The following is a 17,839-nucleotide window of genomic DNA, read 5'->3' on the forward strand; positions in this document are numbered from 1 at the left end:
AGAGAGAGAGAGAGAGAAAAGACTCAAAAAGCCGCAAGGCTTCCGATGAAAAACAGCTGAGAAAGAAAGATCAAGTCTCCTCCCCACATGTGAACAGATCTTTATACACCTGGCCTACAGGAAGCTGTCACAGACCAATCAGAACCTGTTGTTTCTGACGTCACGCCCCCGGTGCCTCCCGTCTGGGGAAGACAAAGAGAGTAGACGGTCCCGACGGCCAGCACCTCACACGTTTGGCTCGGGTGAGGGCCGGCAACTATTGCAATGCTGTTCAACAAAGGACATGCAAAAAACAGAGGTGTTGAATCTCCATGCACAACAAAGGCACAGAAATGTCATGGCACCACGACGTCCCGTCTTGCACTAAAATGCACTATGATGGAGGGATCACGAAAATCAAGCTGGAGACTTACCAGAGTTCCCAAAGAACACCAAATGCGTGTCTTCCCAAGAAAAAAAACAGATGTCCTGGAGAGAAACAAAATGTCCATGATAGAAAAACAGAACGAATCCCGGACGAGCCCCCAATTTTGTTACGAGTCAGTCTAGGGGTACAGCCCATAAGAAAAGACAAAAACCTACAAATATGAAACGAAGAAATTTAACCAGTATTTTATTGACAGAAAACAAATAAATAAACAAAGGAGAAATACATAGGAAATGAATTACAACAAATAACAAAAACAAAATGTGAAAAAAAGAAAAACAAACAAACACTGAAATGCAGGCAGACACAACAGCCCCGAAAAAGGAAACTGAGGCCATTTTTATTCTGGCTGTCCACAGCAGGAACACATGGGCTCAATTTGCAATCACCAGGCATCCTGCAAACACAACACAAACACAGAACAGAAAAAAGACAAGTTATTTATCAGTTATTACACTGATAAATAACTTACACTGTTTGTGTTTTAGCTGTGCAATAGAAATCAAAACATAGTTGCAGATCTATAACACCATCTGCTCCTGGTGGTACTGGGGGGGGGGGTTAACAAAACTGTAAGGCAACAAACCGCCCCACACATGCATTCTAACAAACAGTCTAAATATAAACCAAATGTTCAGAGCGGTACATGCATCTTAGATGCAAGCTAAAATTATCTGTGTCTGCCTCCTGTCTTCTTGAACCCAGCACAGATTAAAGGCCTATTTTCAGCTCATTTCCACCCCACATGCCATCAGAAATGGTGCCAATGGGCAGAGAGGCTGTTACCCTGCACATCTGCAGATGTACCTGGCCCCCTTGCCATTCACAGGACGGATGGGAGACACTGGTAGCTCCTTGTTTTACCCGGTGAGACATCATCATGAGTCTGATGAGGATGTGCCGCAAGGTCATAACCCATGAAAAATCATCCAAAATTCATCCAAGCGCAGTCGTCAGCTCACTGCCGTCTCTTCGACTCAGATGTTCACCTGACTGATGAGAAGCCGAGCTAAAAAATACATTTTATTACGCACTCGCCTTCAGGCTGCCAGGACTGTTTTGTAAAAGAGAGAAAACAAACTGACCAAAAATATATGATGTGTGCCTCTAAATCTCTACATGATGGATGCTTTAAAGAATTTTACAGCCCAGTCAGCACAGGTCATTACTCACAGGGTAAATTCCTTAACAAAAAAAGGAAATTGTTAACATACACATATTAAGATAAGATTATCCTTTATTACTCCCACAAGTGGGAAAATTTAATTTTCTTGGCAGAAAGTGGACAGTACAAGATAAGAGGAGCAAAAACCAATAGCATAGACAATAAATAAAAGTCACCTATTATGAAGACTGCTTTTATATCGGTCTTGTTGGTCCCCTAATAGTGTATCTGAAGTTTCTTTCCGAAATTCAGCCTTGGTGCAGAATTACAGCCACTTTGAGCCAGTGCCACAATGAGATTTCCCCAGGACACGCCATTTCGATGTCTGTAGTTTTAAATGCTAATGAGGAGGAGAGAGGCGGGACAAGGAGGAGAGTAGCCTATAGAAAGGCGACCCAAACATATCTTTATACATATCGCCAAAGTGAAAAGGGGACCTTTAGCATGTTGGGGTTAATTCCTCAAAAAGGAATTTATGTACAGGGCTGGGCTGAACAGTAATACATTCTGTACAGTACGTAAGAGACGTAAAGGCGTGCGCACAACAGCTGTGCGTTCCCTTCGTTTGTCTGTTTTTATTATGCGATCCATCTGATAAGTGAATAAAATATCAAAATGAACACACGAACAGATTGTATTTCGTTACACCCCAACACTGTTTGTAAAGATGGCAACTAAAATATTCAGATAGATTCTAACGAATGTATAGGCCTTTTATTAAAAGCAGCGTTCTCGTTTGGTTATGTAATATCTGTTTTGGCAGTCCAATTTTGCGGCAATATTTTAATCATTTATTAGAAATTAATCCCAGATGTCGCCGTTACGGTTAAAACCATCTAAAAAAAAACACAGACCAGCAGAACTGGAAACAAAAGCTAAACGCGAGCACCGAACGCCACACGCTGTGGTTCGGACTACATTACCCACAATGCCGTCGGCTCGGCCAGGCTCGGCCAATGGGCGAGCGGGAGCCGGGTGACGACACGCGGTTTGGTGCTTTTATGCGCGAACTGGCGGACCGCGCGGGCGAGACGTCTGGGCGCCACGCGGTCCGTGTCTAGCGCGCAGGAGCTGGTCTGGCTGTTCAGGTGGGTGCGGGCGGTGGAAAGAACGGGTGTTTCTGCGCCGTTGTTTTGCCGATGATTGGTGCGCTTTGCTCCAGTTCGTCCCCCCTCCTCTCCCCCCTATCAGCCCGTGTGTTGTTGTTGGTAGGCTCTTGTTGAAGTTGTTGTTTCCAGAACCTTCCAGTAGCAGGAATCCGGGGCTCGTCCCCCGTCTTCCTCAGGTTATAACCCGCGTCTCTGTGCGTCGGTCCACGTTTTTTTTAAGTGTGCGAAGTAACGTGCACCCCCCCCCCCCTCCTCGTACCGCGCACGGGTCTTTGTTTGCCGAATCCGACCCCACCCTCCAGGTGGGCCGCGCGTTTGCAGAAAGCGCGGGATCTGGTTGAGGACGCGGGGCGGGGCTGCATCTCGTCTCGAGTCTTGCATCATATTATTTTCCTCATATGCACCGTGGTTCTGGGTTTCACTTGGTCCAGCATCGTTCGAACCCGCGGTACCCCATGTTGCCTCCGTGGTTCTGTTTTTTTGTGGTGATCATCCTCCCCTCTCTCCTCTTCTGTGTAGGTACTCGTGAGGCTTCCATCCTTTGCTGAAATGGCTTCAGGAGGTTTGTGTTTCATATTAAATTACCGGGGCTGCACCGATCCGATGCATCAGTCGAAATACGACTGATCAGTCTAGTAAACCAATCTTGTATGCTTTATATATTCAGTGGGCATTTCCAGTCAGCCTATACCTATATTATTGTAATTATTATCATCTTACAAGTTTTTCAAGGTTGTTTCCTTTGACCTAATCTCATTAATATGTTGAATCGCCTGATATCCAGACACCAGCTACTGAGGGATCCGAATCAGTGCATCCCTAATGAAAACCAAGCCTGGTTCAGAGGTCCGTAGCTGATTGTCTGTTCCTGTGCAGATATTAAAGTGAAGGAGCTGGATAAGCGGGCCTCGGGCCAGGCCTTTGAGGTCATCCTGGGGAACGAGACGCCGGACGCCAAGGGGGAGTTTCCTCTGTCTCCGCCCAAGAAGAAGGACCTGTCGCTGGAGGAGATCCAGAGGAAGCTGGAAGCTGCTGAAGAACGTCGTAAAGTGAGTAGTGTGTTTTTTTTTTTTTTTCTTTTTGCGATGTGGCAGTTTCATGTATTCTCGTCTTCTACAGTTACAGGAGGCAGAAGTTCTAAAGCACCTCGCCGAGAAACGGGAGCATGAGAAGGAGGTGCTTCAGAAAGCTTTGGAGGAGAACAACAACTTCAGCAAGATGGCAGAGGAGAAGCTAAACCAGAAAATGGAGGCAATCAAGGAGAACCGCACCGCCATCAAGGCGGCGATGAACGAGAAGTTCAAAGAAAAGGTGAACTGACGTCTGTGGCCTGGCCACAGTGGACATGAGATCTCCTGGGAATGTGAAAATGTAATAGAATTTAATTACTCCTTTGCCCCCAGGATAAGAAGCTGGAAGAGGTTCGAAAGAATAAAGAGACCAAAGAGGGACCCGAAGCAGCCGCCGAAAACTGAACCCTGCTGTTCTGTACATGTCCAAAGAATTATGGCCAGTATTTTTTGGTGAAATTTCAAATTTTGCACTTAGGATATTCTTCTGAAGGAAGCATGTTTCTCTACGTAGACCTTGTCCACATGCTGCGTGTCCCGTTTAATCAGATTTTAGCACTTAACCACACTCACACGGTTGATGCGACTGTTACGCTTTTTTTATTATAGTTAGAAGAATAGTTTTGCCCTACTTGTTGTTCGCTGCCCTGAGCCTGAAAGATTGTGAAATTACGACCACTTTCCTCAAAGCACATGACTGTTCTCCACCCACTGTGCCAGTGTGATGTAGTTGTGGGCGGGGCCTTTACATGAAATGGAAGACAGATACGGTTTGGTGTCTCCTTGTTCATATTCGTGTTCTGTGAATTAATAATAAACTCAAAATGCTGAAGTACAATCTGTCATTCATGTATCCTGAATGTGATTTGCATGATCCTGCATTCTGTGAATAAGTTTTTTTTTTTTTTTTTTTTTTTAATTATTTATTCATTTTGTTGGCTTGCTTGCCCTCTGGTGTACAAGAAGTAAACTTCAGCCTACATTACTACAATATATTATGTACGGTCAAGCCCAGAATTATTCATAAGACTGACTAGTTTCTACTGGTAAATGACAAGCTTCTCCCAAAAGATTGTAATTCTATGTACAAGAGGCATCAAAAGTCATGTGTTTCAAACTGTTCCGAGGACATTGCCTGAAGCCAAAAATGACACCTATGCCGCCCAGGAGGACAGTGAGGAAAGTTGTCAAAAAATAACATTTATATATTAGATAAATGTTATGTAAGCGGCTTTGTAAGTGAACCTGCAGCTCAGAGATTCTGTAAGTAGATGTATCTCGGAGAGTTGAACGGAACAAACTTTTACAATTTGAGCCTCTTCAGGACATAAGGGGTGACTCTATCTCCTTGAGGTAAACGCTGTCTTGTCTTTAATATACAACAATTTTTTTATTGTTTTTTTTCTTGTTATAATGTTTTTGAACAATGGACCAAACTAATATATATCCCTTTAGTCACAACTTCCATAAAGAACTTATTTGTGGTGTGAACAAGAGACAAGTTTAAAAAAGGTGTTAGAAGAACCGTGTGTAATGTTGTGATCATGTAAATCAGGAAAATGCTGATTTGTCTGAGAAGTTATCACAAAACTTAAGTGATCAGAAAATAAATCAGGATTGACCATTTATTGTAGCACATACTGGAACTTCAATTCAATTAATAAAGTAAATGACTGTTATTGATCATACTGAATATTGAATGACTATTAGAGCAACATACTTAATATGAAGCGATATATTTAAATAGCATAAAGAAGGATTCTATTCAGGTGAGGATTTGAACCCACACATCTGTGCCTTTTTAGTTGAGAGTAGAGCTTTAGTCCACTCGACCAACCTTAATTATTAATAATAATAATAACTTTTTAACATATATATAAATGTTAAATAATCTGATTTGTGTCAGTAAAGCAGTCTAACAATGAATGTAAGTGAACCTGCTGCTACTTAATATGAAGCGATATTATTTTAATAATAACTTTTCTAATTTCATGATTTGAACCATGAACCATAAACCAGAAAAACCACACAACGACAACACAAAACACACAGCAAAAGTGGTGAAGTAATTATTAGCAGACTAAAAAACATAAATAATCTCATGCATTTAGCACCTTCAGGAATTTAGTTAAAATATAAAACAACATGTTTTATAATAATATTAATAAATGTGAGGTGTTGCTGTTATTTGTGTGATGGATTATTTTGGACATTTGTGAATTTACATTATTGATGTAATCACAAAATTGTCATCACAAAACTATTAAGCAGTCAGTAACAAAAGCGTATTTGGGGTGAGGGGGGCAGATCCAGCCCCACCTTAATGAATATATTAATAATCTATTATAATCTAGTAAAATGCCACATGACAGTTCCTGAAATGTGAAATTCATACTGAATATTGAATGACTATGAGAGCAACATACTTAATATGAAGAGATATATTTAAATAGCATAGAGAAGGATTCTATTCAGGTGAGGATTTGAACCCACACATCTGCTTTAGATGTGAGTAGAGTTTAGTCCACTCGACCGTCCTTAATAAGTGAGTAACATACTTTTAATTTATAAATGTAAAATAATCTGGTTTGTGTCAGTAATTGAGTGTAATGCTGAATTCTTTACATTGATGTATCTCTGAGTCAAACGCTGTCGTGTCTTTAGAGTACAACAAATGATTTTTTTTTGTTATATTGGATTTGAACACGGGACCAGATAACTTTAAGTATTAAATAGTAAACATACAAACAATAAATAAACAGAGAAACATACATACAGGGGTAACACCCCCCCAAAACCAAAGATTCAAGAAGTTAGGTCGGGCGAACCTGTAAAGAATCTAAAACGCTTTTCCTGAATCCCTATTTCAGTCAAAACCTTTTTTAAGAATTAGGATTGGATTGGTTTGTATGTGTTTTTTGCAATTTCAAAATTATACCCTTAAAAACTGCGGTAATATCTTAACTCATTTGTCCCCTCCAAACAACAGTTATTAATGTATTATATAATATTTTACTTCTCACTTTAAACAAGTCAATCATTTAGAACTACTACATATATATTATTTTTTGCCCATTTTAACCCTTTAATAACATCATCGTTTTTTACATTAAAATACTACAAAAATGGCCATAAAATACATTTCTACAAGTATTTGATGATTATTACTAGTAGAAGTTGGCAAGGTATCTGCAGGTTCAAGGAAGCCAAATTTGTCAGAATTTGTTAAGTAGTTTGTGTTTGTGAGAACGTGATGGGCGTGGGGTGGCATTGGCTCGAGTGTGCTAGTATGTAAAGTCAATGGTGACGATTAGTCTGCATTTGTTCAAGCAGGAACTTGGATCATTTGTCCACATTTACTAATGGATCCTGCCCACTATGCTTGCTGGTGGAAGCCCACCTATAGCCTGGATGTATCTGCGCACGTGCATACACTTACACAAATACAGTTCCCTGATTCTTTGCATACAGTTTGTCTTGTAAAAAGTATATGGCTCCCTTTGAAAAATTTGCCACTGACCTCTGACCCTGGAAATTAAAAAAAAAACATAAAACAAAGGAGACACAGTTCCAGACAGCTTTTTCTTTCAATGTTTTTGAATATTTTCCCATAAATCATCAATAATCTGAACTATTGGATTATCAGTTGCTTACCTGCTCAGCCATCCATCTGCCAGCCTGCTCCCTTGTGCATCTGCCCTGCTCACTGCACGACCGCTGCTTCATTTCATTCACTGCTAGTCTGACTTTCCGTTCACCCACCATCCATCCACCAGATTGACAGCCAAAGAAGCCTTGCAACGCGTGTCATTGAATGGCTGTTTAACACGCCACAACGTCTCCTTTGTATATACCGAAGCACCAGGCCTCAGGATCCTTTTATGGCCTAGACACATTAATGGAGAATCGTTTTAAAACTCCCAAAGAAATATCATTCATTTTTAATTTGTACAGAATTTTCAAAATGGTAGACTGGCACAAAGCACCTCACATTAGAACTTAATTTTGGTCATTGTGACTGTGGCAGAAAGGTTTTACATTGATGGCCACACAGGGTTAAAATAGTGCACCAACACCCTCTGCACTATATTGGCGTAATTTATTATTTACAGTTTATTAAAATAACTCCATACAACCCACAATTTACTTTAATGCAATTTTATTTAGCTTTAACTTTACATTGTTTTATATGGTGTGCATACATTAGAACACTGTAGGTTTAGGAAGGTGAAATGGTGGCTTTGTTTGTTAATCATCTTCTCTTCGTTTGAGTTACCTGGGGCATTTTTGGGGCGGCCCTTCCTGTGTGGGCATGTTGGCTCGACCACCACGTGGGGATTCCAAGGGACATTTTTAAAATGGTTTTGTCCTCTGTCTATAATGCATTTTGTAATTGATGTTTACTGTGTTCCTCTTGTAGTGCACTTTGTTTTGGCCCAGTAACTTTAAAGGTTCCCTTGGCCTCTTTGTGCAGGAGGTCAGGTCAGTTAAGTTTAGGCGATGTCCTGGTGTTTGTGATTTTGATTTAGATATGTTCAGTTGACCTCCTTTAAGAGCCTTTTTCATTTGTTTGTGATCTTTGTGTCCACTTGAGCCAGTTTGTTCGAGAAAAGGTTCATTTCTCGAAGCTTCCACCTACTGCCCGGCCAGGTATATAATTACACAAAATGTATGACCAAACTTCCCCTCAGTGTTCCTGGAGCCAGGCTCAGACTGATCGCTCATTTGCAGTTGCAGCGCTCAGACTATGGAATAAACTACCTCTGCACATCAGCTCCTCACCATCTTTAAATATTTTTAAGTCACTGCTAAAAACAGTTTTTTTTAACTCTGAGTGACTGCATATATTTGTGTGCCTGTTATTGTCAATTATTTTTTTCATTAAATCTTATATACTTCGCATCTACATACAAACTTCACACATAGACCATATATTCCTCACGCATCTATTTACAAATCTCACACATACACTCTATATTCTTCAAAAATGCCATGTGTGATGTGCACCAAAAAAACTATGTGAATGGGTGCACGGCAGAAGTAGTATGTGTGCAAGGACAAGGTGGTGAATGTGCGAGGTTTGTATGTAGATGTGTGAGGAATACATGGTGTATGTACGAGCTAATATAATAATAAGGACTGTGCAGAGAGCATTGTCACTGGCCGGCTTGCCCAGCTGGTCCAGCCTACGGGACCACGGCTCTGGACATTCAGACAGAATAGCGACAGCGGGTTTTACCATCCTGGGAAAATGGCAGGAAGCACTGAGTCAAGCCATTTCATTAATAACATAATGGCATCGTCACAAGCAACACTTGATACTATTTCTACACATCTTATTTTACCCTAAACAAGTGGGTTTTCTGTGGCCGAAAGCTTATGAAACCCTAGTAAGAAATGACGCTGTGTTATTGATCTAATTTGAATAGCTACGACTTTTGTATGCTATCATAAAATATATAAGAAGTGTCTGCAGGATATTTACTGAAATATGAAATTCATACTGAATATTGAATGACTATTAGAGCAACATACTTAATATGAAGCGATATATTTAAATAGCATAAAGAAGGAATCTATTCAGGTGAGGATTTGAACCCACAGATCTGTGCCTTTTTTGTTGAGAGTAGAGCTCTAGTCCACTCGACCAACCTTAATTATTAATAATATACTTTTTAATATATATATAAATGTTAAATAATCTGATTTGTGTCAGTAAAGCAGTCTAATGATGAATGTAAGTGAACCTGCTGCTACTTAATATGAAGCGATATTATTTTAATAATAACTTTTCTAATTTTATGATTTGAACCATGAACCATGAACCAGACAAACCACACAACAACAACACAAAACACACAGCAAAAGTGGTGAAGTAATTATTAGCAGACTAAAAAACATAAATCGAGATGATTTATGTTTTTTAGTCTGCTAATAATTACTTCACCACTTTTGTTGTGCTTTTAGCACCTTCAGGAATTTAGTTAAAATATAAAACAACATGTTTTATAATAATATTAATAAATGTGAGGTGTTGCTGTTATTTGTGTGATGGATTATTTTGGACATTTGTGATTTTACATTATTGGTGTAATCACAAAATTATCATCACAAAACTATTAAGCAGTCAGTAACAAATGCGTATTTGGGGTGAGACAACTGTAGGATGTTTGGCATCTGTGTGTTATGTATCTGTGAGTTTCTCTGTGCTGTGTGTTTTGATTGTTGCACTTTCTTTTATTTATTTACTTATTTTAATGTTTGTCCTTAATCTTAAAATAATATCATTACTTTGAAATGCCCCTTTTTAAAATTTGATCTGGTGTATGTGAACTTGGTCTCATTAAAACTGTCTATTAATAATCTTGCGGTGAGGCCAATTTACCAATCCAGTCAATAACAGTGGTGGCCTAGCAGTTAAGGAGGCGGTCCCGTAATCAGAAGGTTGCCGGTTTGAATCCCAATCCGAACAAAGGAAGTGAGAGAGAATAAGTGTGTGCATGTCAGTGTGTGCATCTGCAGTGTAGAGAACACGTTCTGACATTCAAACAAATCCTATTAAATTTTCTGATTTGTATTGTTGTCTGTGAAGATTCTCAGTCATCCAGGTGAATTTGTCTGAAAGTTGAGTCATGGCAACTGGACTTTCTTTCTTTAAGGTAGAGACGTTTCATTCTGCATCCACAGAACTTTGTCAAAAAAATTGTTCTGGCAGCTCAGGTGGCACTTAAAAAAAAAAAGAAAAGTCTATATATTTGGCAGATGTAAAGCATATATGTGTATGTTTTTTGTGTTAGTCCATTTTCTATTTTATTATTATTATAACAGCTCAAGGAGCACTTTCTAAAGATGCACTGTACAAGTAAGCAAATAAATAGTCTTAGAAAAGGAAAAAAACTGTGAATGTAAGTTGTGAAAATAAAAAACATGTCAGTATATACATAAAATATATATTTGTGAGATTTTACATAAGTACAGAGTGGGTAAATATACACATATTGCACTTAAGATAAAATGGAAATGTATTGTGTGTATTGGATGTATGTGTGTGTGTTTGTTGGCCTGACAGCGGTTAGCAGGAAAGACCTTCTGAATCGTCTGAATGTAGAGGAGTTTGTTCGTGGTCCTGATGGTCATAACACGACATCAATCACAAATATTTTATAAAAAGCGCACTATGGTCAGGTAATAATAATTTAAAAAAAAGTATTGTTATGAAATAAACAATGGCTGTGGATATTTGTCTGGGAAGTTATCATCACAAATCTTTTAATTTTAATAATTTTTAAAATTATTAAGTAGTCAGTAACATAGGCATATTGAGGGGGGGGCAGATCCAGCCAATATGCCCCCTCCCCGATATTATCACATAATTCCGACGAATAAATATATTAATAAACTAGTATTAACATCCTTTTGTTGTTGTTCATTCATTTAATTTTTCGGCAAAGTAGTAGCATGTTTTATCGTCTGGTCGTGTGGTGCCACCCCCCCGCAGAACACTTGGTATGACCCGACCCCCTCTTCCTCTACAAGTCGGCCGCTCTCCGTTACTATCACCGCCGCTGGCCGAACGGAGTTGACGGTGTGTTGCTGCCTGGAGTCCGGCCAGTTTTTTTCATTCTTCATGTGTTGGGCCTGCTCGTGCTAGTTGTTTATGTTTTATTTTTACTGTAAAACGCAGTAATAAGCGGCGTCGTGTCTGGTACAACGTTGCATTGCAACGCCAGGTCCCAGGGCCCAGGTGAACGCCGACACGGACTATCCTTTGTTAAGGTTAGTGTTGCTTTTTTACACCTAAGCACGCGTTTTTTTTACTATCTACCTTGATCGTTTCTGTCATTATGAAACACCGTGTCCTCTGTATTTAACCACCATGTTTAGTGAGCAGTGGGCAGCCGTGAACCCGCAAACGTCCCATTACGGCTCCGCCTCCTTAAAGCACAGCTGCCTTAATTTTATATATATATATATATTCTAGATTAATCTACATTAACCTACATGAATCTAGATTAAAATGGCTCATTTGAATTCTGCCGAAGGCATTCAGAATATGTGTGCTACCCAAATAATGACTAAAAGTAAGTCTTTGAGAACGGGTTTCTCAAGCCAGGTGGCGCATTAGACCAGGGGCTCATCTCCTGTTTCCAAAATGCATCACAAACTGCTTGAGAAAGCTGTTCTACTATGACAATTGGTGATGAAAATAAATTATGTTCAATAAGATGTACTTGTATTTACCAACTGAATGTCAGAACTTGTTCTCTACACTCCACTACACTGCAGATGCACACACTCACAAGCTCTCACACTGACACACACACAGACACTGCAAAAATGCTTTTCTAACTTAGTAGTTTTGTCCTGATTTCAGTTCAAATCTCTAAAAAATCTTAAATCAAGATGCATTTAATAGACACATGAAATAGCATAAGAAATGTGTTTTCTGATAAAACATCTCAAAATTAAGTGATTGTTTAAAACTAGCAAAATTATCTGCCAATGGTGTAAGAAAACTAATGTTAGTTTTAAGCATCACTTAATTTTCTCATGCCATTTTTCTTGTCTAGTAATCTTGATTTAATATTTTTTTTTAGATATTTGGACTGGAAATGAGACAAAATTACTAGGTAAGAAAAGCTTACCATGACAACAGATTGAAAAATGAATGGTCAAAAGAAGGCTAGTGAATAAAAACATGTCTTTAGTCTTTTAATGCAAAGTAACTATAGCACCCCTGCTTTACTACTGTTATTAATGAGCTAACGCTAACTTGTCATGCTTGTCAAGCTGGATGACGTGTAAACATTTACATTTACATTTACAGCATTTATCAGACTCCCTTATCCAGTGCGACTTACAATCAGTAGTTACAGGGACAGTCACCCTGGAGCAACTCCACGCTGAGACGCAGAGAACAGTCCGAACGCTGTTTCATCCCCCCTCCACACCTGTAGGTGGCGCTGTACGTCCCCGTCTAGTTCTCCTCCGCGGCGAGTTATTCTCATTCTTTTTCTTTTTGTCACATGTGATACACAGCAGCACAGCACACGGTGCACACAGTGAAATTTGTCCTCTGCATTTAACCCATCACCCTGAGTGAGCAGTGGGCAGCCATGACAGGCGCCCGGGGAGCAGTGTGTGGGGACGGTGCTTTGCTCAGTGGCACCTCAGTGGCACCTTGGCGGAACGGGATTCGAACCGGCAACCTTCTGATTACGGGGCCGCTTCCTTAACCACTAGGCCACCACTGCCCCAGAGTAAAGTAGCAGAGGATGGTTTCGATCCATCGACCTCTGAGTTATGGGCCCAGCACGCTTCCGCTGCGCCACTCTGCTGCTAATCACCCTAGATGGGACTCGAACCCACAATCCCTTGCTTAGGGACACCAGCACCAGGGACATTATGTTCCTCACTTCAAAACGGAACGAAAGTAGGATTATGTAGCGACTTACCCTGCTGCTGAACTCCCTTCTTCCTCCTCAAACACTCCAACATGTTTGCGTTTCAGGTGCTGGATCATTGCCGTGGTGCTCCCGTGCCGTGCCATGTCGCTTTTGCATATTTTCGCGCAGGTTTCTCTGCCTCCGCCATGTATCTGTCCTCTACCTCCGCTTTTTTTTTTTTTTTTTTTTTTTTTGCTCAGCGCTGTTGTAAGAATGGACATCACGGGAGCCTGCTTTTGCCTTGCATAACAGATGTCTGCAGGGGGAAGTGTGACATTCCTGTGTCGACGGTTGTGCGTGAAGATTCGACACCTCTGTTTTACATGTCTTTTGTCTGACTGTTATATGTGAATTATCAGCTGTCAGGACCGCCCACCCTCTTTGTCTTCCCCAAATGGGAGGCACCAGGGGCGTGACATCAGAAACAACAGGTTCTGATTGGTCAGTGACAACTTCCTGTAGGCCAGGGGTATAAAGGTCTGCTCACATGTGGAAAAAGGACCTCTGAGCTTTCTTGCTGAGGGGGTTTTCCATCGGAAGCCGGAAGGCTTCTGAGACTTTCTCTCCCCCTCTCTTTCTCTTCTCCCTCTTTACTCTTTTTACCTCTACTGTGCCATGCCTCTTTCTGCCAGGTAACATCAAATTGGAGTGGTTGAATACAGTGCTTTATGTGGAGGGAGAAAGAGTTTTCTACACACTCTATTCTCTTCTCCCACACCACATGGTCTTTTTTACACTGTCTATGAGGCGCCAAACTCTGCTAGCATCTGTGCGTGAGAGAGACCGAGTGTGTTCACTCCGCGCTCAAATAAAGTTTTTTTTTTTTTTTTTTAAATAATCAAACGTCGCGCGACATAACGAATCGATTAGGAAATTCGTTGCCAACTAGTTATCGATTCAATCGATTCGTTGTTGCAGCCCTAGTAACTTTTTGATTTTGTTTCTTGAACCACAAATGATGAGCTTACACCCAAGAAATTTTCTGTGCAAAGTGTATTCTGTACAAAAAGCAAGGTTGCGTCACACATCACGTCTTTCTGCACCTCTCTCTCTCAACTAACGCCATGTGTCCAAGAGAACTGAACATTAACATAAAGCATTCACAATTTACAATACTGCATTCCTGTACAAAAAGCAAGGATCGTGTCTTTCTGCACCTCTCTCTACAATATACAGTATTAAAGAACATGCAAAATAACACACATGCAAAATATTCCTAATATGCACAGAAATTAAAATGAAAGGAATAACTTTTTGCACACAAACCCCACGCACCTCACACAGCTCACGCCATGTGTCCAAGAGACCGGAACCGGGTCTCAAAAATAAAATAAAAGTCTTTAGGAAATAAGAAACTAAAAGACACAAGAAAGAAGAAATATACTTATAAATCTAGTGTAACCATTTAACTCTGGCACAATAGCTTGCATAGTATAGACACAGCTCCCAACCCAACTTTGTGAATAGATTAACGGCGATATTATTATTATTATTTTTTTTTTTATCGCCCGATAAAAGTCTCACGTTAACGCAGTACGTTAACGCCGATAACAGCCCACCACTCATATATATTAGACACACACACACACACACACACACACACAGTACAGGCCAAAGGTTTGGACATTGGTAGATTCTCACTGAAGGAATCAAAACTATGAATGAACACATGTGGAGTTATGTACTTAACAAAAAGTGGAGACCTGACCTCCACAGTCACCGGACCTGAACCCAATCCAGATGGTTTGGGGTGAGCTGGACCGCAGAGTGAAGGTAAAGGGGCCAACAAGTGCTAAACACCTCTGGGAACTCCTTCAAGACTGTTGGAAAACCATTTCATGTGAAGACCTCTTGAAGCTCATCGAGAGAATGGCAAGAGTGTACAAAGCAGTAATCAGAGCAAAGAAACTAGAATATAAAACATGTTTTCAGTTATTTCACCATTTTTTGTTAAGTACATAACTCCACATGTGTTCATTCATAGTTTGATGCCTTCAGTGCGAATCTACAAATGTAAATGGTCATAAAAATAAAGAAAATACATTGAGAAGGTGTGTCCTTTTGGCCTGTACTGTATATATATTTTTATACATTGATTACAATGGGCAAAATATAAAAATGTAAAGACTATGATGTCATTTATACCATATATGGCAACTAGAGTAAATATTTTTTTTTTTGCAATAGGTGTCACAAGTGTTCTTTATCCAGGCTCTCCGTCTCTAGCCCTCACCTCTCCCTGTCTATAGGTTCAGGTGCTGTAGGTGTTCCCACCCCGTTGTAATGTGAGTGTGAGTGCATGTGAGTGTGCATGTATACCGAAGATCGCAACACCGAATGCGTAAAAGCGCACTTTTCCCATAACGTCCATTTTATGTGTAAATTATATGCAAACGCTCAAAGTACCTTCTCATTTCATTGTCGTTCCAGCTGCCATCATGAAGAGACTCAGACGAAGCACTAGAGACAAGGGGCCCCGTATGGTTTTGGATTCCGAGTCGGCGAGCGCATCGTCGGATCCGGATGCGCAGATAGACGATATGGATACGGATCCGGATACGTCCGAGGAGGAGTGCATGTCAAGGCGTGGCTGGTCCCCCATCAGCACCTCAGAGGGAATGGACAGTGAGGAGGAGAAGCCACTAGACCTCGCATGGAGATCCAAAAATGGAAAAATATTCTGGCAGCCCACAAATTCCGTGTCGGCCAATTATAATCGTCCAGACATGCTGCTAAAGCCGGGGCCCACCCACTACGCCGTGTCCAGAGTCTATGAACTGAGTGACTCTTTCGATTTATTCATCACCGAAGAAATCTTTGCAATCATCACCAACTGTACCAACCTGTACGGGAGAAGGAAGGACCCGCAGTGGCAGGACCTCGATGGCACCACCATACGCGCCTACATCGGACTGCTCCTCCTGGCCGGCGTCTATCGGTCCCGGGGCGAAGCCATCCGCAGCCTCTGGGACGCCGAGATGGGCCGGCACATATTTCGGGCGACCATGCCATCAAAACAGTTCCAGCTGATCTCCAGCATGCTGCGGTTCGACGACCCGCGGTCCAGGTCGCAGCGCGGCGACGGCGACAAGCTGGCCGCGATCCGGGAATTATGGGACGAGTGGACCGAGCAGCTCCCGCGGGTATTTAACCCGGGCAAACATGTTTGTGTGGACGAGCAACTGCTGGCGTTCCGAGGGAGATGCCACTTCCGGCAGTACATGCCGAAGAAGCCGTCGAAGTATGGAATGAAGATCTGGGCGACCTGCGACGTTCAGACGTCCTACGCGTGGAAACTTCTGGTCTACACCGGCCGGGTGGCCAACTCGCCGGTGGAAAAACAGCAGGGGCAGAGGGTCGTGTTGGAAATGACGGAGGGGCTGACCGGGGTGACCGTCACGTGCGACAACTTTTTCACCTCCTACGACCTGGGAACGGAGCTGCTCCAAAGGCAGAACACCCTGGTCGGGACCATACGGAAAAACCGGGCGGAGCTTCCGCCGGAGCTTCTGAAGGTCCAGACGAGGGCCCCTCTCTCCTCGCTCTTCGCATTCACTGAGAATCACACGCTGGTGTCCTACGTGCCGAAACGGGGCAAGAACGTTCTGCTGCTCAGCACCAAACACCGGGGGCCGGAGATCAGCAACCACGTGAAGAAGAAGCCCCAGATCATCCTGGACTACAACCGCTGCAAAGGAGGAGTGGACACCATGGACGCGGTGCGTTTACGCGGTCCATCCAGGCCGAGGTGTTTACTGGTCAGCGTATCTTTTATGTGAAATATGTTTTGTTTTGCAGATGATTGCAACGTACAGTTGTAGGAGGAAGTCCAAACGTTGGCCATTGACCCTGTTCTTCAACATCCTAGACGTCAGCGCCGTCAACGCTTTCATCGTGTGGACGGCCATTGATCCGACGTGGAATCATGGGAAATCCAACAAACGGAGGCTGTTCCTGCAGGAACTGGGAAAAAAGCTGGTCATGCCGCACATGAGCCGCAGGCAGCACCTGCCACAATCCCCTGGGGCCACCAGACTCGTTCTACAGGCCCGCACCAGCTTAGCTGACCGCGACGGCGGTTCATTTGCCCATGCCACGGACACGCCCGCCACACCCGCTTCCAGGAGGCAGTGCGTGTTCTGCTCCACACGCAAGGTCTGCTGCTGCACCTGCATCAAATGCGGGAAAAATGTCTGCAAGGAGCATTACAGAACAATCTGCAGCTCCTGCTTCCACTGAACTTTTTTTTTTTTTTTTTTTTTTTTCTGTTTATGCCATATTTGATAGTTGCAGCCCTACGGTGTAATATTTTGGCCGCAGGACCTTGTAACACTAACTAATAATTCAGTAAACCTCACTAATTCCTATCTTGTCTGGGATTCATGTCTAACCCACACCCAACATTACATTCGCCACATTCTCCTCGTTTAAAAAAACTATTTTGTACAGTTTGATATGAATAGTAAGAGATATATATATATACATACAGTACAGGCCAAAGGTTTGGACACACCTTCTCATTTAATGTGTTTTCTTTATTTTCATGACCATTTACATTGGTATATTCTCACTGAAGGCATCAAAACTATGAATGAACACATGTGGAGTTATGTACAGGGTGG

General features: G+C 41.8%; 2 protein-coding genes and 1 non-coding gene across 3 annotated transcripts; 2 read left to right on the forward strand and 1 right to left on the reverse strand.

Annotated features, from left to right (window-relative positions):
- The first annotated feature begins 2,565 nt into the window (after positions 1-2,565).
- On the forward strand, positions 2,566-4,616 carry LOC114770711 (stathmin-like). Its single transcript, XM_028964842.1, has 5 exons — positions 2,566-2,680; positions 3,221-3,263; positions 3,578-3,750; positions 3,821-4,012; positions 4,105-4,616. Exons 2-5 carry the CDS (start codon positions 3,251-3,253, stop codon positions 4,174-4,176), a joined length of 450 nt encoding a protein of 149 aa, XP_028820675.1. The 5' UTR covers positions 2,566-2,680; positions 3,221-3,250; the 3' UTR covers positions 4,177-4,616.
- A 6,728-nt stretch (positions 4,617-11,344) lies between these two features.
- On the forward strand, positions 11,345-17,456 carry LOC114770608 (piggyBac transposable element-derived protein 4-like). The gene is made up of 5 exons (XM_028964645.1): positions 11,345-11,356; positions 11,456-11,547; positions 12,369-12,401; positions 15,648-16,936; positions 17,016-17,456. The coding sequence occupies exons 4-5, from the start codon at positions 15,656-15,658 to the stop codon at positions 17,454-17,456; spliced, it is 1,722 nt and encodes a 573-aa protein (XP_028820478.1). The 5' UTR covers positions 11,345-11,356; positions 11,456-11,547; positions 12,369-12,401; positions 15,648-15,655.
- On the reverse strand, positions 13,038-13,109 carry trnam-cau (transfer RNA methionine (anticodon CAU)). The gene has a single exon. It is a non-coding gene; the product is annotated as a tRNA-Met (tRNA).
- Positions 17,457-17,839: the final 383 nt, after the last annotated feature.

This window comes from Denticeps clupeoides, chromosome 20 (genome assembly GCF_900700375.1).
Source record: "Denticeps clupeoides chromosome 20, fDenClu1.1, whole genome shotgun sequence".
NCBI classification, from domain to species: Eukaryota; Metazoa; Chordata; class Actinopteri; order Clupeiformes; family Denticipitidae; genus Denticeps; species Denticeps clupeoides.